This window comes from Marmota marmota, unplaced genomic scaffold (genome assembly GCF_001458135.2).
Source record: "Marmota marmota marmota unplaced genomic scaffold, marMar, whole genome shotgun sequence".
In the NCBI taxonomy this organism is placed as follows: Eukaryota; Metazoa; Chordata; class Mammalia; order Rodentia; family Sciuridae; genus Marmota; species Marmota marmota.
Window position 1 is genome coordinate 5,647,021 of NW_026000021.1, and position 17,444 is coordinate 5,664,464.

At 33.0% G+C, this 17,444-nt stretch overlaps 1 protein-coding gene across 2 annotated transcripts in view; it reads right to left on the reverse strand.

Annotated features, from left to right (window-relative positions):
* Window positions 1-201: 201 nt before the first annotated feature.
* Actr3 (actin related protein 3) overlaps window positions 202-17,444 on the reverse strand; it is a 33,505-nt gene continuing 16,262 nt past the window's right edge. For both annotated transcript variants that reach the window (XM_015501725.2, XM_048810436.1), the window contains exons 7-11: window positions 14,171-14,344; window positions 5,974-6,066; window positions 5,669-5,794; window positions 2,175-2,258; window positions 202-982 (exon numbers count right to left, since the gene is read on the reverse strand). In XM_015501725.2, coding sequence (XP_015357211.1) covers window positions 887-982; window positions 2,175-2,258; window positions 5,669-5,794; window positions 5,974-6,066; window positions 14,171-14,344 — 573 coding nt within the window. In that variant the 3' untranslated portion in view covers window positions 202-886. The remainder of the gene's footprint in view (window positions 983-2,174; window positions 2,259-5,668; window positions 5,795-5,973; window positions 6,067-14,170; window positions 14,345-17,444) is intronic.

Here is a 17,444-nt window from a genome sequence, read left to right on the forward strand (position 1 = left end):
AAACTCCAAGTACAATCACACTGCTTGGGGGGAAAAAAAACATTAGAAAAGGTAATTCAATTTTAATTTATTTTCATCACTTTTTCTTCATGATCCAGATATTTTAAAATGCAAAGAAAATTAACTTTCCATGATATATCAGGGACTGGCACTAAAAAAAAAAAAAAAAAAAAAAAAAAAAAAAAAAAAANGAACTGCAACACTGGTCCAACAGCCTTGTCTTTACTTTTCTTTTAAAGCAAGAAACAGAATGCGAGTAATCAGAAAGCACTAGCAGGCATCAGTTAATCCAAGATACTAGCTTCTTAGTTCCAAAAGCACTTGCAAAGAAAACCACTGGTGGGAGAAAGGGGAAGAGGGTATGGAAACAATTCATAATAACTGGAATCCCTGCATACACCAAGTCTTATGAGGCTTTTTGAATTCATCCTTTACTTGGTCACTGTTTGTTCCTCAAATACTACAGTTTTTCTTTGACTTTTTTCCTCAAAGTATAAAAAGTATGAAATATAAACAAGCTCTTGCATTGCACACTTGGAAGTGTACAATTCAAGCATTATAGAGCTATCTACATACCGATAAATCCCATCAAATCTTGGATAATTCAATAATATACAAAATATCAGGGCACAGAAAGAACTAAAACCCACTTCTTTTTGTTACACATAAGATTCAAATATTCAATCTAAAGAAAAACACTTAATCATTTTCGCTCTCTTCTACATCTGCATGTTGATACACTTATTAAAATATTCCTGTATAATCATGTTTGGTCTTACTATTTCAAGTCAGGTTTAAAACCGCAAAACCAGCCATCCAGACAAAACAGGTAATGAGAAAGATTATCTCTTCTCCACTTCCCTAACCCCAATAACTATGAAGCCAATTATGACATGACTCCAAACACTGGATTGTGACGACAAATGCTAGGTCCAATTTCTTCATAATCCTTTTTGGTGTGGCATACTTGGTAGAACTCAGGCTGAAAACAAAACAAAAAATGTTTTTAAAAAAATAAAAAAATATACTAGTTTTCAATATGCTTTAAAATAGATGTTAAATCTAAAATATTTACAAGTTCACAAATTCTAGAAATCATGATTTAAAATCAGCTATAAATCTGTATCAGAATGGAAAAGGGGCAAAAAATTCATGTTCCCCCACCATCCTAACATTTGTTCCTCCTAGGATTTTGAAATTTTGAGGAACGGAAAGTTGATTCTCAAATGTCCAGTCTGTTCTGTTGAAGCTTTCTCACATTATATTGAACCAACAGTTTAAAGAAGCAGCATCAGCCTATACAGTATAAACTATTTCTAGTCATATTATAAAAAGTTCGAGATCACCTGCCTTTCTCACTCAAAGTATTATAAAGACAAACTGTTCCATGCTTTGTGTTACTTACTTTGCCAGTTACAAACCATTTCAAATAGGTCATATGGCATAACTGAAGATGACTAAAATTAAGGCAGAAATTTTTAAATGGTTTTAAATTCAAAGTTGTACAGTTCTTCAATAATTCAGATTAAAACTCATTCATTTTAATAGTCCATGTACTATCAGTACAAAACACCAACATTTACTGTAATTGATATTAGAATAACTTTCAGGGCACTTTAAGGACATTTTGATTTGGGGACAGAATTCTTAAAATAATTCTCTGTATTCAATTTTGAACATCATACATCCCAAGCAACAAAACATAATATCTACCTTAATGTTTTTAAATATATGAAAAGAAAAATCAATGACCTTTGGAAGACTAAAGGTTTAAAATACTCCCCCTACCAACAAATCTTAAAATACAAGATAAAATGCTCACTTTAAAATAACATCGAGCAAGTTAAAAATAAATTTAGGAACATAAAACTGAAATGTCTTCCAGTTTTAAAAATACTACGTAAACATGTATACAATTTTTTAAATTTTCTGTTATATTTAGATAAAACTTAAAGGAATTTGCTTTGTTCTTCTATAAGTACCTTGGGTTCTTTTTTTTTTTTTTAACATCTTTTTAGTAGATGGACACAGTACCTTTATTTTATTTTTATGTGGTGCTGAGGATTGAACCCAGGGCTTCACAAGTGCTTCACACTCTACCAACTGAGCCACAGCCGCAGCCCCTTGGGTTCTTCTATCTAAAAAAATTTACAAGTAAGCTTCATCATACTCACCGTGGAAGCCAGCATTGATCCTCCAAACCAAACCGCGTATCGCTGCATGTGGTGTGTAATAACTTGTACGTCAATAGGTTTTGGCTAAAAAAGACACAGTGAGATCATTTCAATAGAAAATTCAGAAAAGAATTTCTGTATTATCATTTAACCTTATACGTGCTATAAACCAGAAAAAAATGATTATTTATAGAGGGGAATGTTGAAAACACTGTTAAGAGGCAGGGATGAAAACAGGACAGAATGAATGGAGAGGAAATAATAGTATACACTTTATACAATTTTTTTGAACTGTTAATCATGTTTTATTGTTTTGAGTTGTATATTTGAAAAAAGAATTATATGGTCAGGGTTAATAAAATGACTCTGTAAAAGTCAAATAAGTCTTTATCAACCTACATTCAGTAAGTGAACCAATACTGACTTTAAGACTACCTTTACAGCAACTTATACATTTTATGAAGCACCCCTGTAGAAGAGTCTGGAGGCTTCAAACACAAAGAAATGATATATACTTTTAGAGATGGAAATGCTAATTCCATGGATTTGATCTTACACATTGCCCACATGTACTGTATTATCACAATGAACCCCATAATATGTTCAATTCTTATCTGCCACTTAAAAGTAAAATTCCACACTACAATTAAAAAGCTAAAACTTTAAAAGGAATGTAATTCTTGGTGCAAAAAAAAAGTACAACAGAAACAAACCAAGTCATTTTTAAAAAACAATCAGACTGAAGTGACAAACCCAAGTAACTTGTAAATACAGGATTTTTATTCTATATCCTCAGGTGGGGCAGTGGGGGGAGCAAATATTGAACTCCAGTGAGAAGGCTAATAAGTTTCATAGTGGTATGGATTTACAATTTGAAAATTATTATACACGTATTCCATACTTGAGCAAAAACATAAAATGTATTATGGATAATAGGAGTTAGGTTTTTCACTATCAGGGTAAGGTCTTACAAATGTGGAAAAGTAAAAAGTAAGAATAAACCCATTGATATTCTGGAACTGAAGGATACATGGGGAAACACACACACACACACACACACACACATACACACACACACTCAGTCACTGAGGTCTAGATGTGACACCTTGGTAGCAGTGAGCAGCCCCAGCGTTCAAATTTGGTTTCATAATAACATTATCCACTAAAAAAGGGAATCCTGTGGGAGTTGGGGGAGGGCTGATTTCAGGACCAGAAAAGAGAAAGCACAAGATCAACCTAAAGCATCCTACTTGCAAAGGAAAGGACAGACATGCATAAAACCTGGTGGGGCTACATCACAAAGACAAGAGAGTCATTTGAATGGTTCCTATTGTTCCAAACTGAGAAAATTTGAACATCAACATTAATGAACTAACGAAATGACTCCATAATGCTACTGATGATATAGTAATAAAAAGAGAAATCCAGACTTCATACAAGTGGGGATGGGCTCCTCCTAATAACAAAATGGAACTGAAAAACAGAAGGAATGACAGAATTTGTGAAACACCATATACATTTAAGGTTAAATGATATTCTACATCCTCAAGGTATTTTTTTTTTTCTGGTTTATAAGGAGTAACTTGAATTTAGTATAAATATTATTTTTATATAGTACATTTAAGGTTAAATGATATAGGCTAAGGTTAAATAATATTCTATATACTATGAGGCAAGTACTTCAGTAAAAACAATTTAGGAAAGAATCACAATGGACGCTAAAAATAGTCATTGAAAACTGGATGCAAAACAGAATAATTACATAGTCTGAAAGTGTCTCCCCATAAAATTATTAACTTATTAACTGCCAAGTTTTCAATTCTGTGCACATAATAAATATTTAAAGATTATTTAAAAGTTACCATAAGTCGTATATTTGCTGTTCAATATAAGTTTTTATAGGTGTTTCACATCTGGAATGACGGGACACAAAGGGTTTTAAATAGAGAGGAACAATAATAACTTCACACCAGGTGTAACGTCCAGACCTCATAATTTCATACTAGAAACCTGGCAGACACACTTTTAACAAAACGACCAAACTTAACACATAGGACAAATAAAATCATGTGTCTACTGACACAATGCACTAAAAAAATACAATATCCCCTCTTAAAGAGTTATTGCCAAAATCATGGGAAAACATCAAATAAACCCAAACTGAGGAACATTCTACAAAATAAATAAGCCTATTCTTTAAAAAATGTTAAGGTCATGAAAAACAACACTAACTATGGGCACAATAATTAGTGACACAATTTGTGAAACTTGCTTCATGTCTACATCTAGATTATTCATATCGGCATGATTTGCATAATTCTCAGTGCAGAGAATTAAAATATACTGGTAAAACTTATCAACCGTGTGTGTGTGTGTGTGTGTGTGTGTGTGTATGTATTTGGGGGGGTGGGGGAAACAGAAAGATAGGTGGGTAGATGGAAAGGCATGCTGGATGAGTAGGTAGATGGATGGATTGGTTGGTTGAGAAGGAAATGCAAAAACAAAGTCAACATTTTAAAAATCTATTATATGAGCAGACTGCCTAAACAGTAAAATCATGCCATTATGGTGATGGAGCTCAAAACATACTTTTTTTTACTACACTATAAGGGATAGGTTTATTTATGATAATCCAAAGTTTAGGTGTTGAAGACATCTGTTATGTAATTTTTTAATAAGAAGCTAAATGATAGAGTGTTATATTTTACTTTTAAGACATTTGTAATGTTTGTGGTACTCTCAGATGAGTACCACTCTCTTCATTCTTGGAAATCTTCCAAATAGAATAAAGTGTGTTTTATATAGCAACTTATCCTCTGAATAAATGTTTTGCTTCAATATTTAACAAAGACAAAACAAAAATATTTACTGAAATTTTGTCTCAGAAATATAGAAAGCAGACATCTGAGAATTTAAAATTAATTTTGATATTTTTACATCAATCCCAAAGGTCCAAGACATGTAACAAAGAAAATTTGGGGGAGTCACCAATTTAACTGAGCACTATAAGCTTGCTATGCAGGAACTAGAGTCAGTTTGCAAAAGTAAGCTTGGCCTCTCAAATGAGCATTTCTTTGAACCCTGCTTCCTTTACTGGCTATAAAGATATTTTAAATTCTTTGGGGCCAGGGATATGGCTTATATCCTTAATTAGCATATATGACTTTCTGGGTCAGATCCCCACATTGCTCTCCTCACCACAAAATGTGGATCCATTATGAAATTACTTATATTTTGAAAATATATACATCTACACACACATCTATCTCAAAGATATCATTAAGAATATTTTCCAGAATTACAGATAATATCCCAAAATAATCAAACAATCAAATCATATCATGGACATGAAATCTCTAGTATTAAATCCATTACAATACCAGACATGTTTCTCTTATCTTTCAAAATAAGAGCAAAAGTTGGCAAGCCTTTCCCATACCCATTACAATAACCAAAGCACCCTCAAGCTTCCCACCATCAATGAAAAAACTAACCTTTAATCTACCACCACTCAATTCTTCACTCAATTTCAGTCTGGCATCTACAGTTCTTTTCAAATCTCTTTGCAATCGACGTCCAAAGTCCCTGAACATAGTTGACCCTCCAGAGAGGACAATATTCTAAATTATTGAAGAAAAACAAATAAATGACCTTTATTAAACAAAAAAGCTGAAGGTAAACATTACTAAAATTCAAGTGCACTCATTTTAAGAGAGGTATTTAATATTCAACAATGGACAGAAAATTTAAAGTTATTTAAAAAATGTCCTTAAATACCAAATTTGCTACAAATACTGACCTTGTAGAGAGGACGTCTAACATCAATAGGACAATTCTGAATCACTTCATCTACAACTTCTGAGATAGGTTGTGTAAAGTCTGGATTAGCAAACTGAAAAATAAGTAAATTTGGATTTATGAGAGAGCTAAGATTATTACTATAAATATCAAAAAAGAAAGAATCCCATTTTAAAAAAAAAAGACTTAGAAACTATAAATTCTGTTCTGTAATAGATGCAAATAAACATGTTGAAAACAGATTTCTGAAGAAATGCAAATAAAACAATGGTGTTATGTATCATTTCGTAACCATATTAAACATGTAAAAAGTCATACATACAAGATGGTAAAAATGAGGAACAAAAACTCTTATATACAGTTAAGAAAATACACATCAATATAAACACTTTGGAAAACAATTTGGCAACACCTAATAAAATTTTAAATGTACATAACTGCACTTCTTTAGAACAAACCCTGGAGAAACTCCCATGCATGTAACACTATTACCTAAAAACAGCTTCACTGCAGACTCACTTACAAAAGTGAAAACTGTAAATCCATCAACAGAGGTTGAAATAAATTTAGTCTATTCTCATTATTTACAAATTCTATATTTCATTTGCTGAATTGCTAAAATTTACTTGTAACTCCAAAATCAACACATGAAGAACTTTCACAATCATCTGTGCACAAGCACATGTATAGGACAGTTCACTCAGTTTGCTCTAAATGTCATTTAAAGATATGCTCACATGCAGCAGAGAACAGTTTAGATAATTATTAGATGGCATGAGAAGAATTTTATTTTCCATGATTACATTTGTGACCTTGGACCACCTTTTTTGACTTTTAGACTATGAAATCTTAAAGAGCTTTCAGTTCTCAAAACATTATGTTTTAATGATCCCATAGTGAAATGTTAACCAGAGTACCTGGCATTTGCTATATTAGGAAAAAAAAATATTTCTCTCTCCCAAACCTGAACAAATTACTAAGAAATTTTAAATTTCTTATTGATGCATATTAACTAATCAAGAAAATATTAACAATTTGACAGAAAATATTCTGTGCTATTCATTTTAAAGTTTTTATCTTTTTAACTTATTAATACAGAACTTGTAAATTCTCCACATTGCCTTGTTCATCACACTCTTCAGTATTTACCTAAAACAGTAAAGCAAATATATACATAAACAAATTAACCTTCCCAGAATTCTTTCCCTTCTTGTAAGATAGTTTATCTGCCATATTATTCAGTACTTTAATAAGCCAAACCTAGAGTCTCTAATATATTTTTAGGCCTTTTCTTCCATCTTCAATGAAAGGGCTCAGTCCTGCCTTCAACTGGTCCCTGAACAGGTTATAAAATATTGCTGTGGAGAACAGAAGAGACTATTAAAGAAGAATTACCTTTTCTCGCTAAAAAATTGTCAGGAATAGTGAACAAACCAAATAAACATAGTGGTCCAAATATTTCCTACACCTGAGAATTTATAAGTTTAAAACTTGGAACACCTTCAAAATTTCCTTTTTTTCAAAGAAAAAAACCAGGCCAGGTATGGTGATACACACCTGTAATCCCAGCAGCTTGGGAGGCTAAGGCAGGAAGATCACCAAGTTCCAAGCCAGTCTCAGCAACTTAGCAAGACCCTGCCTCAAAAAATATTTTTAAAAAAGAGCTGAGGATGTGGCTCAGTGGTTAAGCGCCCCTGGGTTTAATTCCTGGTACAAAGAAGGAAAAAAAAAAAAAATCAAAGTGCCAAACCCATTCCTCCTAAAACAGTTGCTTTTAGTAACTTAGCAAAATAAAGATAAATTTCTTACTTTTTCATAATTTTATCTTCAGTATTCAAGTCCTGGACAGTTCAAATGCTAGTACTTCCATATAACCCAAAGAAAATGGCAAATAAATGACAAGGAAACTAGAATATAGAAGTATCTAAAACTATAGGAAAAAGAATATTAAAACTCACTTGGGAAGTGACATAGTTCATATGATACAAAAAAACAGGTCTATTCTGGGAAAACAGAGAACTAAACATATATATCTGATTTTCCGTCCCAAAACTCTACTGAAAGAATTGTGAAAATAATTCTTTATAAAAAGACAAAAATCTAAAAAATATAAACAGAACAAAAAAAAGGAAATACAGAAACAAAATTTGGTAAGCTAGGAAACAGATGCATAAGATGTTGCGCATCCTCCAAACACTTAGGAAACCATCAGTGCATAAGAGAAGTCAAGGAGACATCATCAGTGATGTGAAACAAGAAATCAGCCATTTTATATCACAAATTCCTCCAAAAACAAATGGCATCTGGTAGCCAGGAAAGTGAGGTGGTAGATAAAAGACAGGGACAAAAATTGGTTGAAAGTCTCTCTGAGATCATTAAATAAAACCCCAGATGGTCTCAAAATAAGCCCACTAAATGCCTCCTCCTCATTCAAGGAGAAAACTTAATTATGTTCTCTAAAGGGAAGAAAACTGTTTCCCTTTAGAAAGTATGCCTGAGAACAGAGAGGGTGAGTTTAAGTGAAGATATGCAGCCTACTGCTGTCAAAACCACACACACACACACACACACACACACACACACTAGCCCTCTTTTCCTATTTGGCTGCCAACTTTTATACTCTAGACAGGAGACTTCCCTAGGAACCCCAAAAGAGTTAAACACACATATGACATTCCCCTAAAGAAAAGGCTATATAGTTTGCAAGTCCCACCTACAAAGCTCAGGTCTCCAGTCAAGACTTTAGAGTCCCTTCCTAAGTAAGTGTCATGAAAGTCTTTACCACAAAAAATGTGGTAACTGAAATACAGAAAAGGCAACTTGAATATAAACTATGCAACTTAAAAAAAAAACAACTATGATTAATATCCTCATAAAGCCAGAAGATAAGAGAACCATGAAATAAGAAGAGAGTAGCATAAAAAATTAGCAAAAGTCCGGGCTGGGGAAGCTCCTAGAATTAAAATCGCTGCCAGAAGGGAATGGGGGGGGGGGAAATTCACACAAAGGCTGAGTAGGTAAAGGTGCAGAAATTACCTTCAAAATGCTAGGGTACAATGCAAAGATCCTACAAGCATCTGCAGAAAAAAATATTAAAAAATAGGTCCTACACATAGAAATCAGAACTTTCTTAACTTCCAATGGCTTCAAAATCCTGAAGGAAAATGATTTCCAATTTAAGATTCTATCTCCAATATCAAGCAAGTATGAAGGCAAAATAAATACATTTAAAACATGTAAGGTATCTTAAAAATTTTCCTCTCCCATCCACCTTTATTAGGAACCTTACTGGCAAAGAATCTCCACTCAAAAAAAGTACAGCGTATGAATGAAAAAGACGCAGGATATAGAAAAAAGGAATCCACGAGAGAGAAGAAAAGGAATCCCTGGAACAATGATGAAAGAATATGAGGCTCAATATCAAGTGCAGAAAGAAGCAGCTTTAGACTGGGTCATATTATGTATTCCAGAAAATAGATGAAAAAACTCTATGCTTCTGAATAGCCTGAGAAGATATTTCAAATCAAATAAAAACTGACTAACAACTAAAAAGTACTTGAATTATAATATAATCAAACAGTTCACAGTATATAGGCCATCACCAAACAATCTTCTAAGAATAAAAAAAAGGAGAAACATGTAAGGCACTCCTAATTTTTGCTAAAATTTGCTTAATTATTTAAATAATATACATACATATAACTAATTTTTAAAAAACAACTTCAGGGGCTGGGGTTGTAGCTCATTGGTAGAGCACTTTCCTAGAATGCACAAGGCACTGGGTTTGATCCTTAGTACCACATGAAATAAAGGTATTGTGTCCATCTACAACTAAAAATATTTTTTAAAAAATTTCTTACAGAAAAAACTGCTTTTAAGGAAAGTAAAGCTATGGAGAATAAAATGCTTTAAAGTTTATTAAAAATTTAATGAAGAGAAAATGTATACCAAATGAAACAGGCTATTTGAATTAATGGTAAAATGATATAAGAAACCTTAGTAGCATACAGTTAACTATATACAGTTAGTAGATACAGTTAACTATCTGATTCCTAAATAATATGATACAATCAAACATACTTTATTACATATCTAATGTTTCAAGGTTTTACGCAGTCAGTATATTGTCTGCATGTATGAATATGCAAAAAAACAAAAAAAACATACAATCTATCCCACTATTATAATGTACCAATAAAAAATAAATTAAATCTTAAAACTTTTTAAAAAGAGCCAAGACATTAAGCAAAGCTCATTTGTCAAAAGCAGTCCACTCAAATGCTTCATCCTTTGAAGTCCAGATTATCTCCTATTTTCTATACTATTATCTATCTTGTCATAATCCTATTCTTCTGAGAATTTGATTCAGAACATTCTGCAATTCTTTAATCCCTAACCTCAAGCTGAGGTTTTAATATCTTTTTCCAATACTTCAACTATAACACAATCAATTTTTCTTGATTCAAGTGATCCTGAATCCACTTCTATTGTAACCACTCAAATAGGGAAATGTGCCCCATAGGAAAATGTGCCCTAACTTCCAACTCCATATGGTTTATCTTTCCACTGATCCTGAATCCCCCCCTAAAATAACAAAAGAATTAAAAGAAAAGGTCAATGTCCAAAGACAAAAGAGGAGGCAAAGAAACAATGAGTAAAAAATTTCAATCCTTTTTAGAGAAAAAGGGAATGTTACAGCCTAATTGTTGCTATAGAGGCAAAGTGGTAAGAAGTGAAACAATTCACCTGTAGAACTTTTCAAAGCTCAGGGATTGAAGATATAAGAAACCATACCATACATGCCAAGTGCAGTGTTGCACACCTGTAATCTCAACAGCTTGGGAGGCGGAAGCAGAAGGAACTCAAGTTCAAAGCCAGCCTCAGCAACTTAGTGAAGCCCAAAGCAATTCAGTGAGATCCTGTCTCTAACTAAAATATAAAAAAAAGGGCTGGGGATGTGGCTCATGGTAAAGCACCCCTGGGTTCAATCCCTGATACAAAAACAAAACAAAACAAAAAAAAATACAAGTAAGACTTTTAAGAAAATTCAAAAATAAAAATTATTGAGTAGTAGTTTTCATAGGATATAGAATAATACACTTATAATAACTAGGCAGTTATTATTTATAATAACTAGGCAGTTAAGTCCAACCTCAATGAATAAATGAAAAATCAATGAATAAACAGAAATAAGAAATAAGGGGAAAACTTGGGAAGAGCTGAATCTTAAGAGATAAAGAATCACATTTTTATACTTGTCTCAAAAGTGAAAAAGTCAGACATATAATATTATAAATACTATAAAATTATTGATTTACCAAACAACAATAATCTAACACAAGGAACAGGCTGAAGGGAAAAAAAAAAAACCTACATAAAAATTAACTTACATAAAAGGAGATTAGTAGTAACATTGGGTATATTAAAAAAACAACAATACAAGTAAGTATTTGGAAATCTAGAGGTGATTACCAAGAGTAATTGTTAAATAAGCACTAGTGAATATTCTGTAGAACATAAAGGAGTTAAAGGGTTTGACAAGCTTAAAATATTTTTGGTTTAAACTTGCCCGTGTTACCTGACCTTTAAAACTATGTGCATACATCTTTTTAATTATTTTTTTATGAAACTGTAAAGAAAATGTGTCATCTGAAATCTTAAAGCTCCAGTATACTAGTCTGAGCACAATTCCTTATCATTCTAGTGCTCATTCATTTGCTACCAATTTATAATTATATGCCAGTCCATCATGGTCCCCAATCCCTGACTGCATGCTTCACTACCTCTAATTCTACCTTCTAGATTCACTCTGTCATTCTCTGTGCTATTAACATTAACTCTGTCTTGTCCTTTTGCTCTGTTCCCATACTGACCCAAGAGAAAGGAACTAGTACATGACTGCAAGTTTGGAATACCAAATCTCACTACAGTGAGTAAAAAAAAAAAAAAAGAAATTACTGTCCTACTATCATTAATATGCATTCAACAGTCACCCTCTCAATTTCTCTAAAAAAGTGATTATGAACATTATTATTTTCTATCATCCCCAATCGTATGCCCAATCTCTTCTCCCAATACATCAGCCTGATTCCACTTCATGGAAAAAAATAAAACTATAAATGACAAAAAAAAATGAACTATAAATGACAAAATTCCTCAACTGGCTACCACTCTTTTAACCATGTCACTTGTACATTTTCCTGTACTCACATTCACTCCTTACCTCCCATCACTGGAATAAACCCTTTTTAAAAAACTCAAAACTAGCCTCAGACTTATTTTCACAACTGACTTCTTACTAGTTTCCAGTAGCTACTATCCTTTCTGTTCAGTCCAGAAAGCCCACAATGCTAACTTCTAAACCTTTACCTCTCAAGATGCACCAAGCTGACTCACACCATTTCATTGAAACTGTTCCTCTAGAATCACCATTAACCTGAATGCTGAAAAACCCACATGCATTTCACAAGTGTCTTCTAATATTAACTCATGGAAACAAATAGCACTATTCAAACTTCGTCCTCAAAATAATTTACTTCTCTCATTTTTGTAACTATCACCCTCTGTAACTGTCAGTGTTCTTTGAAGGTTCCTCTTACTCTGCCTATCCATAAAGTGCTGGGTTCCCTAGGGTCAGATTCTTTACCTTCTTTGACTCTGCACCTTTCCTTGGCTAATCTCTTCCACTGTGCCACCTCATTGTGATAAATTCATGTCTATCCTCACCCCAGGACAATTACCTTTAGTTCAAAACCCTTAGAACTAAAGTGTCAATTTTTAAACCTCTTTAAAGATGTGTATAATAAATTCATCTGTTTCTACCTCACCTACTCCTTCCTTTTCAGCATTTGCAATTTCTTTGGATGGCACATCTAGTTGCTCAAGTCATAAACTTCATTCATAATCAGATTCTTCATATTCTTTCTCCCCTCATATCTATAAGCAATTATTAAGTCATATTGACTATTCTTTTCTCACTTTAATTGTCTATTACCTCTTTTCTCACTTTAATTGACCTATGGTCATTATTTATCTGAAAAACTACAATAAACTCACTGGTTTCCAAAACAATTCACACCTTTGTTCCAATCCATCTAACCCAATGCTGCCAGAGTAACTTAATACTGTATATTAATATGTGCCACTTCCATGCTGAAGATTTCTGACTATGAATTCAGCAAACTCCCTTGAAGAATGTATTTGTCATTTACAACCTAGTCCACAAAATAGCTATCTGGACCATCTCCTACCACTCTGTTCCTCTGTAATTATTATTATCTAGCTCTTTCATGTCCTAGACCTCTGCTCAGCTTGTCTTCTTTGCCAGAAATACATATTCCTAACACACATGCCTGACAAATATCCATTCTTAATCAACTGGATCTCCCAAGCAGACTTAGATGCTCTCTATTCCTCAATATTCCCCTCAATATTGTTACTGTGTTTATTCAGCATGAAGAACAGTTATTTTTTAAGTGGTTAAATCACACTTAAATGTTTAAATCACAATATTCCCTCAAAAGACACATGCATTTCATTAAAGCAACTTTACCTATCTAAATAATTTGTCATTCTTTGACTTTAATAAGCATAAGATAATTTTTTCATCTTTGAATACCCAATGATTAAAGTTAAGACAATAAAAATTATATCCACTTAATATAATAGTGAATAACACTTAAAAAATAACTGTTCTTCATGCTAAATAAGCACAGTAACAATATTAGTGGTTTTAATAAAGTTAAATTTCTGGTACTAAATTATTAAAATAATTTTATTATCATTAAAATCACTTATTTCATTTCCTTAATATAGTCTTTATGTTGCTAAGATTTCATAGAGAGAGACTATTTTGCTACTAGTTAAATACTTCATGAGAGTCAAGTGAAGATTCTTTGCATAATGGTCATTTTACCTTAAAGCAGTGTTTTCTAGAATCTTTCCAACATTTTAAATGATTACAAATAATTTAAGGGCCTCTTCATTACCCATGCTCTCCCATGAATCCCATAAGCCACTAAAAAAGAAAGTTTTACTTTTTCCAAGTGTGTTTTAGAAGTTTTTTTTCCTCAAAAAATATAACTCACTATATTTTAGTATTCTAAACAAAGTTTCTGAGATTAATGCTCTCTGAATATCTTCCAGTTGATTTTCTGCTGAATATTTCAAAGCAAGTCCATCTTCCAAAAAAACCTTACCTCTGGATGAAAAAAGATTTCAGGTCCCAAGAATCTCTCATAACCAACATCAATGGAAAATTCTTTCTTTGAGATAGCATTGATTCCAGTATACTGCTTAATCCACTTTGATCCATCTGTGTCATACTTGTTAAACTCTTTTACCAAATCTGGGCAGACATAACTATAGCGTTCCTTAAAAAACAAATAAAGAAACAAAAGTAAGTTTTCCTATTGCTTTAGGGAAAGTACAAGGATGGCATATAATTAATAAATGAGAATCAAATGAAAAAATAACTTCAGAAAATAAAATTAGGGAGCAGAAATAGAAAAATATTTTGTTAAGATATTAGATGTGTAATACAAATAAACAGCTCATCTATATTTAATATGACTTCACATATAAACAAAATTAAGACTTGCAAGGCTAAAGAATCAAACTACTATACTAATGTTACCTTCTGAAAACATTAATATTTTCTATTTCAATAATTATCAACTGTGTTCTAGAAAGGAAAAACAAAGTATACAATGAGAAAAATAATTAATAATTGCTACCATACAAATTAGTTATAGATTCTCAATATCCAACTGAAACAAAACGAGATTTTTGCATTAAGTAAATGAATAAAGAAAAAAGGATGGAAACATGAACTACTCTGTTTTGCTATTATTTGCAGGACTGAATTATTGCATATCTAGTTATTTGTCTTAAAGTTTCCATCAAAAATATAATTCAAAAACATCTCATTTACAATTAACAAACTCCTGACTACTAGCCTTATACGTTGATGGTTAATTTTAGGTGTGTCAACTTGACTGGATTTAAGGACAAGCAGAGAATGGGTAAAGTACTATTTCTTCATATCCATCTATGCGAGTGTTTCCAGAAGACTGGTGTGTGACTTGGTAAATTGAGTGGGGAAGGTCTGTTCCCAGTGGGTATGTGCGTTTGGAGAGGTGTGTTTGTGGGGGCGTAGGGGGAATTTCAACATTCAGTTGGCAAGAGGCCCAGACAGAACTTAAAAGCAAAGGAAAGGCAATTTCCTGTCTCTCCTGTGTCGATGGGACACCTCTTCTCTATTGCCTAAGGACATCAGACACCAGGCTTTGGACTCCAGGGACTTGCATCAGCAGGTCCTCTAGGTTTCCAGGCCTTTGGACTGGACTTAGAGTTACACCATCAGCTACCATGGTTCTGATGCCTTTGGATTTGAACTGAGCCACACAACCAGAATCTAAGCAAACCTAGTTTGCAAAGAGCCTGTTGTGGTACTTCTCAGCTTTCATAATCATGTGTGCTAATTCCTCTAATAAATCTCCTCTCATATTATCTGTATCCTACTGATTCTCTCTAGAGAATCCTGAATAATATTCATACATTTAAAATAATTTACTTATCAAGGATTCTATCCAACATAAATACTAACATAATTGTTAATAATTAAAAGACAAAGTGAAAGAATACTACAAAAAGATGGAATCTCCATACTGTTTCCATAGTGGTTGCACCAATTTGCAGTCCAACCAGCAATGTATGAGTGTACTTTTTCACCACATCCTCGCCAACATTTATTGCTGCCTGTATTCTTGATGACTGCCATTCTGACAGGAGTGAGATGAAATCTTAGAGTAGTTTTGATTTGCATTTCTCTAATTGCTACAGATGTTGAACACTTTTTCATATATTTGTTGATCAATTATATTTCTTCTTCTGTGAAGTGTCTGCTCAGTTCCTTAGCTCATCTACTGATTGGGTTATTTGGTTTTTTAGTGTTAAGTTTTTTGAGTTCTTTATATATTCTAGAGATTAATGCTTAATCAGGAGTGCATGTGGTAAAGATTTTCTCCCAATCTGTAGGCTCTCTCCTCACACTATTGTTTCCTTTGCTGAGAAGCTTTTTAATTTGAATTCATCCCATTTATTGATTCTTGATTTTACTTCTTGCACTTCGAGAGTCTTGTTAAGGAAGTCAGATCCTAGGCCAATCTAGTGAAGATTTGGGCCTATTTTTTCTTCTATTAGTTGCAGGGTCTCTGTTCTAATGCCTAAGTCTTTGATTCACTTTGAGTTGATTTTTATGCAGGGTGAGAGACAGAGGTTTAATTTCATTTTGTTACATATGAATTTCCAGTTTTGCCAGCACCATTTGATAAAGAAGCTATCTTTTCTCCAGTGAATGTTTATGACACCCTTGTCTAGTATGAGATAACCATATTTATGTCTCTGGTTCCTCTATCCTGTATCATTGGTCTACAAGTCTATTTTGGTGCCAATACCATGCCGTTTTTGTTACTATAGCTCTGTAGTATAGTTTAAGGTCTGGTATTGTGATGTTTCCTGCTTCACTTTTCTTGCTAAGGATTGTTTTAGCTATTCTGGGTATCTTATTTTTCCAAATAAGTTTATTGATTGCTTTTTCTATTTCTTTGAAGAATGTCATTAGGATTTTAATAGGAAGTGCATTAAATCTGTATAACACTTTTGATACTATGGCCATTTTGACAATATTAATTCTGCCTATCCAGGAGCATGGGAGATCTTTCCATCTTCTGAGGTTTTCTTCAATTTCCTTCTTGTATGTTCTGTAGTTTTCAATGTAAAGGTCTTTCTTTTTCTTTTTCTTTTTTTTTTTTTTAACATTCATGAACATTTATTTTGACCCAAACTGCTAATTTTAACGTTTACAATTATGAAAGACATTTATGTGGTTCCAAATGAAAGCCACATTAACAGTATATTCAGATAAATCAAGTTTCCCTCCATATCCTCTCCCTTCCCCCAGGGATTTTTTTTCTCTCTCCTTTTTAAAAACATAAACAAATACATATATGTACTGCCCCTTATATAAGGTAGCTCAGCATATGTATTTTCTTCATTTAATATAACCCAGAGATCTCTCCCGGAGACATCTAAATTTTTTTTTTTTTTTTTTTTTGGTGGCAGGGATTGAGCTCAACACCTCATGAATGCTAAGCACATACTCCTATCAGTCAGCTATATACCCCCAGCCCCTTCCTCATTCCTTTTCACAGCTGCACAGTACTCTATTGTGCACTTACCAGTTTATGCAACCAGTCCCTTACTAATGGACATGTGAGTTGTTAGCTATAATGAATAGCTCTGTGCATGTTACTTCCTATTTTTGCCAGCATAGCTCCAGGCACTTTACTTCGCTTCCCATTTTAATGTCCCATGTTATAAACCAGAGGATAAGTTCTATATAAGGACACAACTGCTACAGTGCACAGCAGAGTCCAGCTACTGAAACAGCACAATGCAAAATAAGCCTTC